General features: G+C 40.5%; 1 protein-coding gene across 1 annotated transcript in view; it reads right to left on the bottom strand.

The window, feature by feature from the left end:
• gas7b (growth arrest-specific 7b) overlaps positions 1 to 17,667 on the bottom strand; it is a 59,504-nt gene that overhangs the window by 16,093 nt on the left and 25,744 nt on the right. The window contains exons 3-8 of the mRNA XM_004569672.3: positions 11,712 to 11,789; positions 10,252 to 10,340; positions 8,686 to 8,739; positions 4,561 to 4,650; positions 1,297 to 1,412; positions 1,005 to 1,079 (exon numbers count right to left, since the gene is read on the bottom strand). Of these exons, the coding sequence (XP_004569729.1) occupies positions 1,005 to 1,079; positions 1,297 to 1,412; positions 4,561 to 4,650; positions 8,686 to 8,739; positions 10,252 to 10,340; positions 11,712 to 11,789 (502 nt within the window). The remainder of the gene's footprint in view (positions 1 to 1,004; positions 1,080 to 1,296; positions 1,413 to 4,560; positions 4,651 to 8,685; positions 8,740 to 10,251; positions 10,341 to 11,711; positions 11,790 to 17,667) is intronic.

Below are 17,667 nucleotides of genomic sequence, written 5' to 3'. Positions count from 1 at the left end.
GCCCTCGGTGAATCAGACAAAGAGCTGCTCTCACCTCAGCATGATATCCTGTGTGTTGTCAAACAGGATAAAAGAGGAGTGGCTGGAAACTCTCTTTCCCCCAGCAGGGCTTCACACCTTCCCCTCCCCTCTCCCCTTCAATCTCCTAACACACCCCCTCTCTTCGCATGCGTCTGTGTCTCCTCTCCTGTGCTTTCTTTTAATAGCTGGAATGTGTTGCAGGATGGAGATCAAAGCATGCAGTGGTTTTACAGGATGGCCACAGATTCACTGACAGGGCCTCCAGACTCCAGCTCACATCGGGATGTCTCGCGCGATTGGCTACTTGATTGGCTTGCTCACTGAGGAGCTGTCTGCTGGATTGTCTAATTGGCCGACTAATTCGGCATTAGCGTCAATTTACACCTAGCAATATCACTCATGGCAGACTTTAAAGCTCAATTGTGGAAACTGAGTACAAAAGTATAAAATAGGTGAAAATAATTATAAGGGACAAGTTGATTCCTAAGAAATAAAATTCACATTTGTATAGTTTTAAACACTCTGCAATTTTGATGTGACAGTCTTACCTGATCAGACACGTAGCACATGAGCTAAGAGTAAGTAGATGTATAAGCTTGTTACCTAAACCTGGAATAACTTTATGTTTATTGTATCCTACATGTAATATATGTAGGGGATAAATTATCAGCAAAGTTCACTGTCATTGTAAATTACTTAATTTAAACCAGCTCTAATGTTTAAAGCTGAAATATCTTAAAGAGATGTACCCTCTATTGTGCAATACAATTACAGAATACACTGTTAAGGAAGGAGCCTAAAACGCGGTACTTACAACCTGCACAACTCTAAAGCAGCTTCAAAGTGAGAAGCCTGGCACAGTGCTTTTCAAATGTTGACATGCGGCTTTTTTTTTTTTTATATATTGATCCATGCACCCATGTGTGACAGGGCGCTCTGTGATGAGGGCAGGTTGTGTGTCTTTCTTCTTCACAGCCACTCACCCTTCTTCCTGGCTTGCTAGAGGGATCTGTGAGAGCTTGGAGAGATTCTTAGCGTACTCCTCTTCTATCTTTATCCTGAGAAGGAAGTAGAGGGTGATTACCACACGGCATGTACGCAACAATGTTTCCATGTTCATTTCCTTTATTGTGCAATGCACTGATGTACATGAAAGAGCAAGCATGAAAAAAGGAGAAATGGTTTGTTTTTAATGACAATTGTATGGTTGTCACAGTAACCCGAGGACAAAGTGTGAACAAAATGAAACATTAAAAAAGTGAACGTAGCAGATACCGTTCTCGAATGAACTCGGCCATCTCTTTCTGCATCTGTTTCCCCTTCAGCTGTTTCTGCAGCAAAACCTCAAATCCTGTAATGCAGCCGTTGCCCTGGGGATCCTTCTTATCAGCCTAACGAGATAAACAAGGCGAACACACGAGAAATGCAGTGAATAAACAAACACTTAGCAACACACACGTGAACATTAGACCTCAACAAAGTTGCTAAGTAAAATAAACATGCTGCACGCTCCCTCAAAGAGATGACACCAGAGGAAACTGAATCAGGTGGCTTCACTGAAAACTGTAGAACCCTTTTTGATTAGCGCTATTCTGCCACCATCGTCCTCATTCTTCAATCTTTCTGTGAAAAATTTCACCTTCAAAAGACATTTTAGCTTCTTTCTGCTCACTTATTCATGGCTCTGTCACATCAGAGCAAAAAGCCGTCTTGCGACTTAGTAAAATGAGTTGTTGGTGATTGGCAACCAGTTGCAAATAGTTGCAGTGACCATCAAAACAACAATGTAATATTATGATGAATATGATCATTATATGCATGATTAATATGATCATTATATGCATGATGAATATCACGACTTACTTTTATTACTGCTGTATCACTCTGAGCAGTCGGATTTGCTAACCGTCTTCTAATTCATTGCACACAGTCACAAGAATTCTGATTATACTTTTGTCTCCAACCACCAGTTTCGTTACCATATCGATGGCATTGCTGTTGCTACAATGCTTTATCAGAGCTCGCACCAGCTGTTTTCTGCAAACAGCTGCTGGACATGTGTTTCCTAAACTAGTTGGATATTACCTTCCAAGCACCAGGTTTTTTAGCAGAGAGTATTTTAACAGCTTTCAGCTTCCTATCTTGGTTTCACTTCCTCCAGATGTACTATGTTGCTCTAATGTCACATATCCACTGTATGCTATCTCGTCTTGGGGTGAGCAACTCACTTACTGCAGCAAATAGCACCTTAAAATGCAAGTCGTGTTATTTTTAATCATTGGTTACAACGACATGAGTAAAAATGTAGAGAGGGACGACATGTAACATGCTTCTAAAAGTGCGCTGGCACGCTTACCTTAGCAGATACAGTACATAAATATTTCCGATGCCCAGCATCCATGGGATGACCAATCCATCCATTCATCCTGTTTTTTCGATTGACATGACCTTTTGAGGTTTGAAGTTGTCTTCGGTGACTACCCCAACAGTAAAACCCTAGAATACTGTTGCCAAGTGCTTTCTCATGAGGATTCGTCTGACTGTTGGGGTATTCTCTGTATTATTGCAGGGTCTTTACCCTACAGTATGAAGCGACCTGAACTAAAAGATTGAGCGCTTTAAAAATTAAATTGATATTGGATTAAAAACACTTGATTAGGACCAGAGATGGGCAGTAACGCGTTACTTGAAAAAAGTAATCGGATTACAGTAACGAGTAAAGTAAGGGATTACTATTGCAAAAACGGTAATTAGATTACACTTACTTTCACGTAGGAACGCTGTGTTACTGAAACCGTGATTTTTTTGCGAGAATGTCTCATGACAGTGACGTAAGCGAGTGCGCCGTTCGTGACAACAGCTGTGTGCAGATCAACAATGGATCATATATCGAGTGCGGGAGAGAGTATGAGCGTGCAGCGTTTAAAGTGTGGAAGTACTGACCTTACTTTGAGTTTGATTCTATAAAAAGTGACAAAAACATTAGTGTCCATCGTGTGTGGGAAGAAAACTTCTTTTTACAGCGAAAAAACCCCCTAAACTTCCAAGCAAGCACCGAGTGCGCAACGACGTAATGGGAAATTCACAGAGAAACTCGCGGATTCTTCAACTGACCGCTGCGGCACACCTGCACCAGGGTAAACCTCCGCCTACCCTACTCCTGCTTTACAGGTGAAAATAGAGCAAAAGGACCGCTGAGTCTTTGACTTTATTTATTTTCTGCTGTGTTTTACTTGCATCTATTTGAAAGACTGAGTGTAAACACAAAAAATATTTTATTTTATGTGCTGGAATGTGTAGAAAATAGGTTTAAATGTTAAACTAATTTATTCAAGTCAGAGAATGTTGCATATAATTAAATTTTTGCTTGATGCATAAAATTAAAAGATTAAAACTAATAAAACAAGTTAAAAAAAAGAGACTTTTCCATTTGATTACATTTTGTATGATGGATTATGTAGAAAAAGTAGAATTGGGCTGAAAGCTCTATCGCTTTATCACCTCTTCAGGTTGTAAATCGTGTTTTTAAAAAGTAACTAAGTAACTAAGTAATTAATTACTTTTGAAAATAAGTAATCAGTAAAGTAACGGGATTACTTTTTTGGGGAAGTAATCAGTAATTAGTAGCTGATTACTTTTTTCAAGTAACTTGACCAACACTGATTAGGACTGTGTTTCTTAATTTTTTAGAGTTTTAATGGAGGACATAATAAAATGACATTTGATAGTGAGCTAGACAGCAAGCAGACGATGCTAGCTAAGACTGCGATGGCTAGACAGTCAACACGACAGCAGGACTACATCTTCAGTGTTGGACACGACCACGCATAATATTGCAGTAGCTATTTCAATGAAGTGGTGCTGAGTTGTACCTTTTTTATATACAGGCTATATTTAAAACTGTGTCTAAAGTCTCTTAACATCTTCTAAAGCCTGTTAGAAATCACTTAAACACTGGACAGTGCGTACAGCTTTAATTGCAGAAAGCAGTCAGTAGACTGGGAGCTACACCATACATGACAAACTGACATCGGAACTCAGAGAACAGATAATCCTGAATTTTGGGAACTGCACATTTTACAGAAAACCAGACGTTCCTGGACTCTCCCATCCACTTTCTCCACTCTCTCTTTCTTTCTACTGCATTGTCACCTGTGTTTGTGATTACAGTGTGTTACCACACAAACTGCACCTGGTAGAAATTACACTGCAGGGGAAGGAGATGTCCAAACAAGAGCAGCTGAGGCCAGCTGGCCTCACTGTGCTCCAGCCAGTTACATGTAATGTGTTTCCCTGCTGCGCTGTGTCTTGGATGTTATTAAAGCCAATACTGATTCCCAGCGTGCAGTTGGGCCAGGATGACATAAATATGAAATCACGATGAAAGATGAAGAGGATCCAGTGTTGTTTCTCATAACATGGACACATAAGGATGGTCAACTGCAAATCTTTCTATATAAAAACTAAAATCATGAAAAGATTATGTTTTTGTAGGTTCTGGACTTGATCTATAGAAAATAGTTACTCAGGTAAACTTACCCAGAAGTAGTCACAGTAGCTCCATTCACTGGGTTTCAGTAGCTGTTGCTCGGGCATGCAGGCGGGTGATGGGAACGTCACACAGTTGATCTGCAGGAGAGAGGGGGGAGCAAGCGCAGTTTAATGGGCAGTTTATGGGATCATGACGAATAACTGATTTCACACACCTGTGATTGCTCCTTGTGTTGACAGGCAGTTCACACGTGCACGTGCACTCTCTCACACATACACAGACACCTGCACTGCTATTCAAGGTAGCGCGTGCTCTGTTGCTCTGGCAACCCTCTCTCATCCGTGCAGCTATGAGAAGATGCCGATGTGAAAAAAGCCCAAACGTTTACAGTCAAGCTGACATTGTTCGTTTATTTTTTTTCAGCGCTCGCTGTCCTCAGGGACAGCATTGTCAACACAGCGCCATTGTGGTTCTTAGCTTTTTTGAGGATACATTGTTCTGCTCTATAGCCCGACACTCTCTGCTCTACTCTGGTTTCAGAGCAATCAGTGGGATGGATTCCGGAAAATTGCCTTTAATTATCGCGGCGGTGTAAATTGTCAGCAGCAGTGTTCTTGAGTTTGTTGGCTTCAAGTCTCCCCGCTGTGAAGCACTCATAAGCAGAGGGACTGCACACAACTGATGATGCTCTACTACTCTCTGCTCTTATTGGGGTTTTTTTTCAAACTTTTACACTAGTGTGGAAAGGTAGCAGACAACCACAGGTAACCTCACCGCTTTCAGGAGTGAACTCACATAGTATAATAGATTCTCAGATCTCAGAGGTGCTTTGACAATTCATCGCTTCTAGGTTTAGCAGAACAAAAACGTTGCTTTGCCATGAAAATCTACACTTCGCTCTGCAGATTCATTTGCTGTCAAGCCAACAAGAAAAAGAAGCAGAAAAGACAGAGCCCAGAAAAAAGTAGACACGTCTCCACAGTGAAGACATACATAAAGACACAAGTTTTCACTTCAGAGCAAACAACAGGAGCTTTCTCTCACATTCCCATTAACCTCAGGAGGTAATCAGCCTGCAGCGATGATGCACAGTTGCTATTTAACAAACTTCAGTGGCACCCTGGTCTAATACCAAAGCCACGCCTTTCAGGGGAATTCAACAAATATGGTTGTGCTGATGTCTTTTCCAGAGCCAATAGTCTGACATGCTATGAGTTAGAAGAAAGGGGCCTCTAATTTAACCTTTTCTTGGCTTATGAAGCTTATAATTTGTTTGAAGTAATGGCTTCCTATTTAATCGCTGTGGAGGTCCAGAGGTTGAAAGCTACCAGGGCTTTAAACTGACCCCTGCTTTTCCTTTGGTGAAGATGAGGGCAAAGAGACTTCCAACTAAGTATCCAATGAAAGGCTTAGTTTGTTTGAATTCAGACACACACACACACACACACACACACACACACACACGAGGCACTGCTTCCAGCACTTTCTCTCCTGACCTTTGGTGACCCTAACAACTTGCCCCTCCTCCCAGCAATATCCAGTCTGAGCTCAACACTCACAGTGGGCACAGATTGGGATTTCTTCACATTTTGAAGCAGTGTGATGGCAGACACATAGCTCCACCTAATTATAGAATTCTGAAGGTGTTGTCTTAAAGCTAGAAGTTACCAAAAATATGATGCAACATGTGAAAACCTCAACTCCAAAATGTTAAAGTTTTACTTAGTTCATAAACTTTCAGATTGACTTTTAATTCAGTTCAATTTATACAGCGCCAAATCACAACAACAGTCGCCTCAAGGCCTTTTTCAGCTTTATTTGATGGACTCAGTGAAGAAAGGACAGGAAAGCAGGGGAAGACATGCGGCAAAGGGACGTGGACCAGACTTGAACCCGTCCGCTCTCAGCTGCTCAACGCACTGAGCTAAACCAGCACCCAGACGCTACAATAATACATACAGAGAAAAACCCAACAATCATATGACCCTCTATGAGCAAGCACTTTGGCGACAGTGGGAAGGAAAAACTCCCTTTTAACAGGAAGAAACCTCTGGCAGAACCAGGCTCAGGGAGGGGCGGGGCCATCTGCGGCAACCAGTTGGGGTGAGAGAAGGAAGACAGGATAACAGACATGTTGTAGATGAGAGCCAGAGATTAATAACAAGTACGATTTTAGATTTAATAAATCTTTCTTTTCTAGAAACGATTGAAGATGTCAAACTGTGTCTTTTCTTTGAATATTGTGGTTTAGTAACAATGTGTAAAGATAAGTATTCACTTGTAGCATGTTCATAGGATTAAAGTTCTTCTAAAAACTCCACTACGTTTACAAGAAACCATCAATGGATCCCAATCGAGTAATCGCCACAAGCCAAAGACGGAAAAGTTGCCAGCATCATTAAGGGGGCAAATTTCACTGGTTGAATGGTCAGGTCATACTCACAGCGCTCACAGCTTAAAAGGATTTGGGGCAAAATACATCAGAAACTGTTCAAGAACACAGTTTTTCAAGTTGCTGCAGACGGTAAAGTTAAGATAAAAACAAAAAAAAAAAACCTGTGGAAATTCCAGCTGTTGATTGCATCACTGCCTGGCTGTTTAGTGCGCAGCTTGGATTCTCTGTCAGCATTGTTGCTGGCTTTCCCTCTGCTGCGTCACACATGGACGACCATGTGTTTATCTGCTTTAATATAAGTGAACAAGTTACAGCATGTCCAGTAATTAGCACAATAATCTGTTAGTTTTCTAACGTACGTTCTTTTGGAGGCCAAGAGTTACAACATGTCATTAGCTGGATTGGTTGGTGTTTGGTGTTATCATGTCACTGAATACTACCGTATCAGCGATAAGGCTTACAATCAGTGTGCACTGCTTTGTTTTGAGTTTTTACAATCCAGCAATCTTGGACAAATTGTTCTTGTTATGCTAAAATAAAGACTTTTTGTCTTACAAAAATAAAAGCTCAGCTTCAGCCTCTTAGTAGATTCACCAATCAATCAATCTTCCTTTTCGACTGATTGCATTTACAATCAAAACTTGATCTCTAACCGAGGCCTCGAGGCCGAGGTGACAGGGATTTGAACTTCTCTGAGATTTTTAGTAGATACACCTATGGTATCAAGTTGACAATCCTGCCATTTATCAACGTCGCCCACCTGCCCGCCTGACAACAATGCCCCATCAGCCTGAGGGCTGAAAATGAAACAGTGTTTCAAAGTATACACTTAAAAACTTAAATCTAAATTTGATATTGTTACTGAAACATGTTTTATAGTATTATAGTCTAAACTGGTCTGGTGATGAGAATACTTCTTATTTATTTAGCTTCATCTTTTTTTAATTTATTCATCCTTTTATCCTCACTGTGATGTTCAAAAAGATAAACAACAGGTCTCTACCACTGCAAAGTGTGTATCTCCTGTGCAAGAAGAGAAGCGTGACTTTTCTGAAGGTCACCTGACCTCTTCAAGACTTCGCTGTCAGCAGACGGCATCAGTAGTAGCTATTTGATATCGACTGTTGCTGTTCTCACCTCCCTTTTCTCACTCCTGTTTCCTCTTATAACTATCTGCTTATCAATAGCATCGCTCTGGTTGCTATGGAAGCCAAGAAATGCCCCCTCCCCCTTACATTTCAAGCACGTTTTTTTTATACACATATATATATCCTGAGAAAATAAAAGCCTGGGCTTAATCCATGACCTCCTGGGAGCAGGACGTCTGCTATTTTCCTAGTGTGAGGCCAAACAGGAAGTAATGACCTGACAGCAGAGGAGAAATCATCTGGATGCTGAACAGGATGATGTCACTGTGTATCTGTACACTAGCAACTGAAAATAAGCATCGAACAATTCTCACAGGAGCGGACAGATAAAAAAAAACAAACAAACAAACAAAGCAAGCCTGAAGAGAAAATGAAAAGCATTTACAGCTACAATGCAGTTAAGGTTTAGTTAGTTAGTATATGCACTGATGTATTTTAAATGATGCAGAAATCATGAGGTTGGATAAAAAGTCCACCAGGAGGGACGTCTGCATTAGACATATTTTTTTTTAGCTAATAAGTTCAGAAATAAAGACTCAAGTTCTTCCTTGCTGGTCCTTTGGGACTATTGTAGTGCTCTGGGGTGAGTTCATGGTTAGTTAAGAGTTCCCAGTAGTTGCCCCACTCACCGTGACCGTGGTCTCCTTGTTGTGTTTACTCGTGGGCGATGTCGATCCTGGGCACTGCAGAGAGAAGAAGGACGCTCCGTCAAAAACTCTATCCTCCGTGTCAGACATGACTGCTCGGCGTACACACACCGCCACCCGCACATGCACGCAAACACAGTTGTTTTCCAGGCGAGTGCTGTTAGCGTCTGTCTGGCGCTCTCTGTGCTCCTGGTGCTGCTGCTGCTAGTGTGTATGGATGTGTGTTTGTGTGTGTGTGTGTTGCTGTGCAGAGTAGGGAGGATAGTTCTGCAGAGCAAAGCAAAGCACGGCTTGCGTTCTCTCTTTGTGTGAATGTTGATGCATGTGTGTGTGATTTCCAACACTTAAGCTCAGAATAGAGTCATTTCCAGTGCTCTGGGCTGAAGCAGCAGTGGGTGAAATAAATAAGTGTTAAACAGTAAAGCTAGATGGAAAGTATAGGGAGTTTATCACCTCTTTTCCCACAAAATAATTAAAGATAGAAAAGGGAACAGGACCTTGAGTCATTAGCATCATGTGCGTGTTTGCAGTTTTTGAATGAGCGGGTTTGTGTACACGAGTCTGCGATGCAGAAAAGGAGAGAAGTGAGGTGACAGCGAGTGAAAAACTGGTGGGTGGATCCTGTATAACTGCACCCTGAGTGCCTGGTTAATTATGATCAGGGGAGCAGATACTGTAGGAGGGATTAATGTGCTCAAACTGCCATCAGCTGCTCCATTAATACCGAGCGGAGAAAGAGAGAGGTGGTCTGATCATGACATCATGCATCATCAGTATAGCTGTACATCATTACATCTTTAATTGTTTCTAAACACTGGATATGGATCGAGTTGTGTTGGCAGACAAACTAACCTAAAGCAATGATTTTGCAACAGAGAAGCAGAAGCAGGGTCATTTATTATTATATCCACAATAACGTCCTGATAGAGCCGCACCAGTTTACTGGGAAGTTGTTTTAAGTCTTAATCAAAGCGTCTAAACAGCCTCGTCCCACCCTCACAGGGGTTATTTATCTCTTCTGCACTCCAATGCCATTACCAAGTACTTTGGTTAGTTGTACTGCACCTGTGGAGCTCTAACCTCAACTTCTTGTCCTCATGTGTCCTAAACTGATACACTATGAGACAAAACTGAGTCATAGTACGCTTGTTCTTAAAATAAGCAGTTATCTACATGTGGCGGGGAGCATACAGCAGGACAAACAGACTGTTTAAATGTCATGCCTGTGAAAAACCTGGCAGGGTGGAAGATGATTTAGAGCACGAAGAAACAGCAGTGAGACAAGTTTTCTCAAACCTTGGAAAGACACCAACACCACTAATTTTAGTTAATTTCACTCCATGTGACATTTCACAACTTTTGTGCTAAATTTGGGGGACTCACATCGCTTTTGAGTCTTTGGGATAGTAAAACTTTAAAAAACAGCGACAGACTTTCTTCGAAAGGAGCAAACAAGCAAGCCTTGACAGCTGAATATCCACATCTTTTGCATCTATGCTTTCAGTGATATAGTCAAGGACTAAAAATAATAAAATCAGACAGCTTTACCTGGGGCTCTGTATTGCTCTTCCTAACCAGACTGTTGTGTGAGTGCTCCACATGATGCAAGGGACTACCACCTGAGTGAAATCCATTCACTGGAAAAACAAATGAGAGACACCAGGACAGATAAAGACAGGCAGAAAGAAAGACATTCAGGATTCTATGGATAAGATGTAAACTTATTCTTATCATAAGGGAGTTTGCTCCTCCTCTTTAAGAGCTGAACCAAACCACAACTGAACTGAACTTATTTCTGCTTTGTGGTCTGAAAATGCCTTTAATGGAACAAACACACATAATCAGTTAGCTACATTACACTAGCTTGTGGTATAGGTAACTCCACCACCAGGTTACATGGGAATGTCTTAAAGGTTTATATATGTAAAAATCTCAGTTTTACAGTAAATCACTGAATTGACATATTTTCAGATAGAGATTTAGAATAACAAAGCCAATGGATCAGTGGCTAGCCAGAAAGAGGATACTGCTATAGCAGCTAATTAGCTAACAATTTTAGCCTACAGCTAAACGTTGTTCATGTTGTTAGATAAAAAGAAAATAGTTGTGCTTTATTGTTAATGATCCATTAGTGTGTTGACTTATTTATTTTTTTCATACATAAGAAAATCTAAAAAGTATTCATTTAGTTTAAAATGCAATTTACAGGAAATGTCAATTTATGCTAACCTAACAGATTTTCTAATAGTATGAATGTTTACAGCTTAACAAATTTTAATTGATCATTTGGTTTAAGAACCTAAAGAAAAACATGGACGTAGCTTCTGGGTCAGAAGAACGAAGCCAATATCGAAGTGTCTTAAACCTGGATTTTACCTGAAGGCCAGCAGATATGAGAAAACTATTCTCTGTTTTGACCTCGGTAAATATTTTATGTGGTCAGTTGCTCATTTTGGATCATGTTGAATAAAAAATTACACCTATTTTGAAAATCTTGGTCATAGTGCATTTGAAAATGCAGGATTGCCTGTGAAAACAACAACAACCACAATCCAAACAATTCCAACCACTGAAAAGAGACGTTAAATGGCTTTTACTAAGAATCAGCGAACGTCCACTTACTAAACACTAATGTAACTCACACAGTCAACATGGCCAACCTTTTCTCCATTCTTTTATTTAACAAGGCAAGAAAAGAAAAGTAATTTCTAACCAAAGTGAATGAACATAGCCCGCTTCCTGTATTTTACCACTTACAAACCTTACTGCTTCTTTCTTTCCTTCTGTCTTCTTTTAGGAGCAGAGCCAAAAGAGGGACACTGCAGGCCTTAATTCTTTAGTTGAGGCTCCAGATTAAGTTAGTTACAGGAAGTGACTGTGTGTGGTGTGTATGTGAGTGGGTGCTTTGTGCCATTGTGGAATCTTCAGAGAATTCACAGCCCTGTGGCATTATAACTTGAGGAAGTTGAAGTAAAAGAGGCTGAGTTGGAGAAATAAATATTCAGTACCTGCTGGCAGAGAGTTCTTGTGTCGGAAGGAGTTCTTTGGCGTCCCCGGTGCACTCGACGGTCTCTCCCATGTTGTCTCTGTTGGTGTTTGGGAGAAGGGGAAGAAAAGAACACAATGACATTAACAAAGTAACACCAGTTGCTACATTCTTTTGTTATTCTGTTGACAACTTTGGAAACAACTTTGGAAACCATAAGAAGAAGTGATTCACAGATGGAACTTAGCTCTTGTCGTAGTCAGCAGTTAAACTCAAAAAAAGCCACATCTCGACCGCAGTCAGAGGGCATCTATTCTGTTTCACTTCTACATCGTGTATCAGCTATAATTTTGATTTATAGTGTTCGTATTTTTAACGTGAGGCCTCTTTTGATTCTCGAGTAGTAAAAAAAAAAAAAAAAAAGAGTCGTTGTTGACAACACAGGAACAGTGCAAGTGTTCTAGGACCTGTTATAATCAAAGAGATAATGTGTGTCAATTTCTATTTTGACCACAACATTTGCAAATGTGTTAAATGTAACTGTCACTGTTTTAGTAGCTAAGATGTAGCTAGATAGGTCTAGGTCTGTAGGTCAGACTAATAACTTTTTGACTACTGACATTATTTTGTCAGTATTCAAATGGACTTCACCTTCATGCGCCTCTTTTATTCTGAGTCTTGAAGGCTCAGAATAGAACTGAAAGGATACGTCTTTGATTCTTTGGACGGATACGTCAGGGCAACATGGGGTTCAGCATCTTGCCCAAAGAAATTTAAGACATGCCGACTGGAAGAACAGAGGATCAAACTAACAACCTTCTGACCTGCTCTGCCTCTCATCACACCCAGAAAAACTGGACAAGAGTGAAGTCTGTTTGATTCATATTCCTCTAAGAGTCAGGATCACTTAGCAACAGAAAATCAGAGACTGCTGCGTGGCAGCTACAGCTGTACAGAAACCTCGTTCCATCAAAACCTCCTGGATCAACCTGTTGCACTGGACAAGATGAACATTTACCACACTGGAAGGACAGGGACAGTGTTTCTATCGGCGATGCTTCCAGCTCAAATGCAGTCAAAGTGGAAGGATGTTTGCCAAATATCAAGATTTTACTATAGAGATTTAAGCCACTGTCTCTGTTCATGCAGACACAAATATGTAGAAATATAGTATGCCATATTAATATAAAATATTTGCCTTTTGTCAGTTCTAGCATGTTTTTCTGGAAAATTAGAAATATCAAAAGCTAGCAAACACAAGAATGTGTTTCAACACACCCACTGAGGAAACGCTGTCCTCTTTCCAGTGGTGAAAGTTTAGTTATTTTTTGCATCGCAGAGTTAGAAAAAGTACTATACACTTAATAATGGAAACATCACAGAGTAAACTTTACTTGAGCTATAGACGTGTCACAGGCCAACTGAAATGCAAGAACTCCCACTTGAAGTCATGTGGAAGTTGAAGGTCTACCCAGCCTTTATTTTTTAATGACATCTGTTCTGGCTGCTACAAAAATATATATATATACACGTCTTTTATCAACCACCTGTTCTCTTTTCCTGGTTGAACTGTACCTGTACAAAAGGTTCAAGCTTTGAACCAAGCAAAAAAAAGTATTAATGAAGCTTCTCAGAGGTACTGATGATACTTTCCCAACATCTATCCCAGTTTCATTCCTGCTGGAAAAGTTGCTGGCAATTGAAGATTGTAAAAGCAAGTCCAATGCAGATCCTAGAAGATACCCCTTTCATTTGAACTCCCTTATGTCCATTCTGACCACAGTGCTGGGCTCAATTAGCCATTTTCTATGATCACAGAGAGAATAGGCACAAACATGTAAAGAGCTCTCATTTCATTCGGGTCTTTTAGGCCGGCCCTGCTCTATTTGGCGCTGCTCAGCAGAGGAGACAACTGAGCCAAGCCCATCAGCTCAAATGACACGCATGGAGGGGATAACTGGCAGCGAGCTTATGGAGAGAGGCTGTACCTTCATGTTTGATGTACAACATCGGGGCAGAGCCGGCACTCGCTGGCCATAAATGTATCAATTCCTCTCTGTTAGGCTGTCACAAACAAATCGATACAGTAAGAAAAATGGGATATTAAAGCAGAAAATTATTGTATAACCTTCTTAGCAGAGGGAAATTGCTTGTTATTGTCATTCTATGTATTGCCAGAGGAATAGCATTCAAAACATCATTAAAAATACAATTTCATAAATCCCTCTTAGTCAGATTTAAACTAGATTTACAAATTAACGAAGGCTATCACAATCATTTTCAGCATGAATTGCCCGTAAATATTTTTTCCAACCAAATAGCACTTTTATTTGTATTAAAAGGTGCGAAAGCCCACATATTTACTATATGTTCAATCCCAGAGAGGGACAGATTGAGTTTCCAGGCAACTGGCTCTGATCATTTCCATGAACCTGTTTTTTTTTTTTGTTGTTTTGTTTTTGTTTTTTTTACACACATCAGTCTTAACATTTGCTGCATTCGTTCATACAGATACAGTGATACATATGCAGCAGCAGGAGTGATTTTCATCAGCCTGCCTTGTCACAGAGGAGATGAAGTCTAAAAAGCTGTCAATCATCCTAAATTACTTTGACAGCCTGGATTACAGAACAGAGACCAAAGAGTGCAGTTTACTCGCTTTTCTATCCGCCCTTTTCAGGTTTCACGTGGGTCTTAATGAAGCAGATTCATGAAATCAATGACAGAATGAAGTCATCTAATGATCCAAGCTGCATCAGCACGGGCTCATTTATGGATCATAAAAGCATTCATTTCTTTTCGGATAGAGCAAACGTCTCGGATTTTCATTTTGCACAGTGTGACTGACAACGGAAGACAGCGATGCTTAAAAGTAAAAATGAATGAATGAAACTAGTCGACAGCAGGTCCGATAGCAACACGCCGACAGCTTATTGTCCACGACGCCACACCGAGAGAGATCCCTGATTCGAAACAGGGAGAAGGAGAATGGCCTAGTTAGCTTTGACACTGATGCTATATTTTATTCATAACCATATGACACAGGTCCCTGATGGATTAGCTACCTCCTGTATCTGGTTTTTATCAGTCCAAGCAGCCCGTTCACTCACTGTGTTATCTCCAGATTGTAGACGCACTGACATGTGCTTTTCCTAACATGCAGAAAAATATGGGGAAAACAATCAAAAACACTAAACATAAATACTGTACACTGTCTGTGTACCTTATGTGAACTTATAACATTGTAAAGTCATTTTTGTCAGATTCAAGTAAAGTCCTTTAGAAGCAGTCGTGCCAGTAGCCACCTTGATAAGACTTTTAGGCTCTTATTTATATCATTTAACTACTTATTAGTCATGTTCACTTAATGTCATGGAAAAAGTGAATCAAATATGTTGTTAACTGAATGTTGAGCTGAATTTTAGTAGTTTACTGTATTTGAAAAGTAACTTATACACATTTAATGTTGCATGTTTTCACAAAACAGGGTAGGCTGTAACAGGGCAGATTTAATTGCTTTTACAATTCGGCCTTAAAAATCCTGGGACTGAATCTGTATCTACAGCATGTGTGCTCTGGCTGGAATGACTTTGGTTTAGTATGTTTATCCAGCAGCCCACTGGTTCACTGGGATGAGTGGAGATTCTGAGGAGACGGGTACAAGCTGCAACAGCCAGCACCGCGGCTCTGCTGCACCCAGCAACACAGGAAGGAAAACCTAGAAAAAAAAAAAAACAATCTCCAACACAAGGACATGCAGCCCTCACCCACGCACTCTGCTGTTACCATGGTGACACAGAAACACAAATGCACACGCACGCGTGCACACATACACACACGTACACACACATATACAATCTAATCTCGCTGAACTTTAGCGTAACCAAAGGGAAGTCCAAAGAAAATAGCAGAGTTGCTATAAATACCTAAAAATTGTATCAAATGTGTTTGTTTGGAAACAGCTGCTGTGGTAGTGAAGAGAAAAAAACCACAAGACCTGTAGTACAGCGGTTGTGTGCGTGCGTCAGGACCGAGCGTTCTCTAAGCTTTTAGTCATCGTGCAGCTAAGACTCAGAAAATAAGTCCTGCAGGTTTTTCCCGTGCCCTGTGAGGCCAGTTTCACAACACCATAGCAACAATATTGCTTTTTTTATGAGCCAGGATACAGATGCTGCTGATGTGTGAAAAAAATAACAACAAAAAAAGTTATGAAAAATTAATCATTTTTTTTCTCATAGGAAATATTGTGGGACTCCTTTTATAGCACCAAACGCATAAAAACAAGTAAGATCTGCTGACTTCTCAGTGGAATAATGTGAAAGGGAGAAATAGATGTTTTTACTATTCAACAACAGTCTTATCCAGTGAGAGTGCGAGTTGGGTCCAACTTTTAAGACAGCAGCACTTAAGCACCTCATTAAATCCTAAAGGAGCAGAAGGAGAAACCCTTGGCTCGTGCCTGGGTGGAGACCTCAGCTAAGTTTAGATCCGTGCTAATGACCGCAACTTGACCGCCGCAGCCGTGATCAGAGGCGAGTATGCTGTGAGCAGGTTTGATGTGAGGGTCATCAGTGACTGCTAGGCCACAATCCCAGTTATATGAAGGAGATAGGTGCACATGTGAAACCAGTACAACAAGCTGATTCACAACACAAGGCCAAGTATGAATAATGTTTCTAACTGTTCTGTCAGGTCTTATTACTGACACGTGGTTATGTGTTCTGGTAGGAATTCACACTGAAAAGTGAGCGTTTGGTCCAATCTCCACGCCTGAGAGCCAGCTCTCTGTCTGAACGCAGCGCAGGAAACGAGAGCCCCTGCCAAACTGTCTTGAAGTTGAGTGACAGAAAAATGTACTGAATATAATTTGTTTTTATTTTGGCTCAGTAGGAGGAAATGAGGATTGTTTTCATTTACTGACTTCTTGATTTTGTTGGTTTTCACCTGAAGGTAAAGGATGCTAGTAAGACTAAATGTATGCATGGTTTACACAAGTTTGCACACTGCTGTAGAATGTAAATGTGAATGTAATGTCGTCATGCTGCTTGTGTGACAGTTGCATGTATAAACCACTCTTACCTGTATTATTTAACCCAAAGGCACACAAGAGTTGTAAGATATTAGTATCATCAGTCAAGTTTTATAGTGACTTCACTCTGGGATAGTATTAAGCTGTCTCTGTGCCAGTGTGTCAGTGTGTGTGTCTAATCAGGGAGACACTGAGAGGTGATTGTGTTGACAGAAACAAGGCACTATCAGCAGGGTCTGTCCTTACAGGCCCTGATGGACGGCGTCTCTCTCTGGTACCATGACTACAACAGACACTGAGTGAACATTCAGCCGGATTACAGTCACATGAAATCACGCAGGTATCATTTTAAAGATCAAAACAGAGCTCTGCTAGCTTTCTGTTTCATGAAAGAAAACATATTATTGAGAATTCAAAGAGCGGTCTGAGAGCAAAGCAGGAAATCTTTTACTTCAATGTGGCAAATGGGAAATGAATGTTTATAAGCATGTCTTTTAGAGACATGTATTAACAAAGAAACCCCAACAGACAGCACAAGCGTCAGAGTGCAAAAATTAATAATGGCAGCTGAAGAAATAAATCTGCAGAAATAAACCAACTAATAAACCCAGGTGAACCTGTTTTACTTTCTCAGTAAACTGATTTAGTGGGTTTTGCAAAAAATACCAATACTTCTCTGAGTTATAGCTCCATTACATTTACACACTGACAACCAAAAGGTGATGATTATTGTAACTACAGAACTTGCCCTTAAGGGTAACTAGTATCAGAACGCCTGGTTATAGCTGTAACTACATTCAGGGGTAAATTCCAAACGGAAACTGCTAATAGCTAATTCAGCATACTTTTAATATTAACTATCATGTGTAGTATACAAAGTGAAAACTGAAGCTTTGGCACAGTTTGACGTTCACTGTGTAACTGGAAGGAAGTGTGTGGTTGGCACTTT

Source organism: Maylandia zebra, linkage group LG8, assembly GCF_041146795.1.
Source record: "Maylandia zebra isolate NMK-2024a linkage group LG8, Mzebra_GT3a, whole genome shotgun sequence".
Classification (NCBI taxonomy): domain Eukaryota; kingdom Metazoa; phylum Chordata; class Actinopteri; order Cichliformes; family Cichlidae; genus Maylandia; species Maylandia zebra.
Note: the sequence above shows the minus strand (reverse complement) of the source record. Positions and strands in the feature narration are given on the sequence as shown.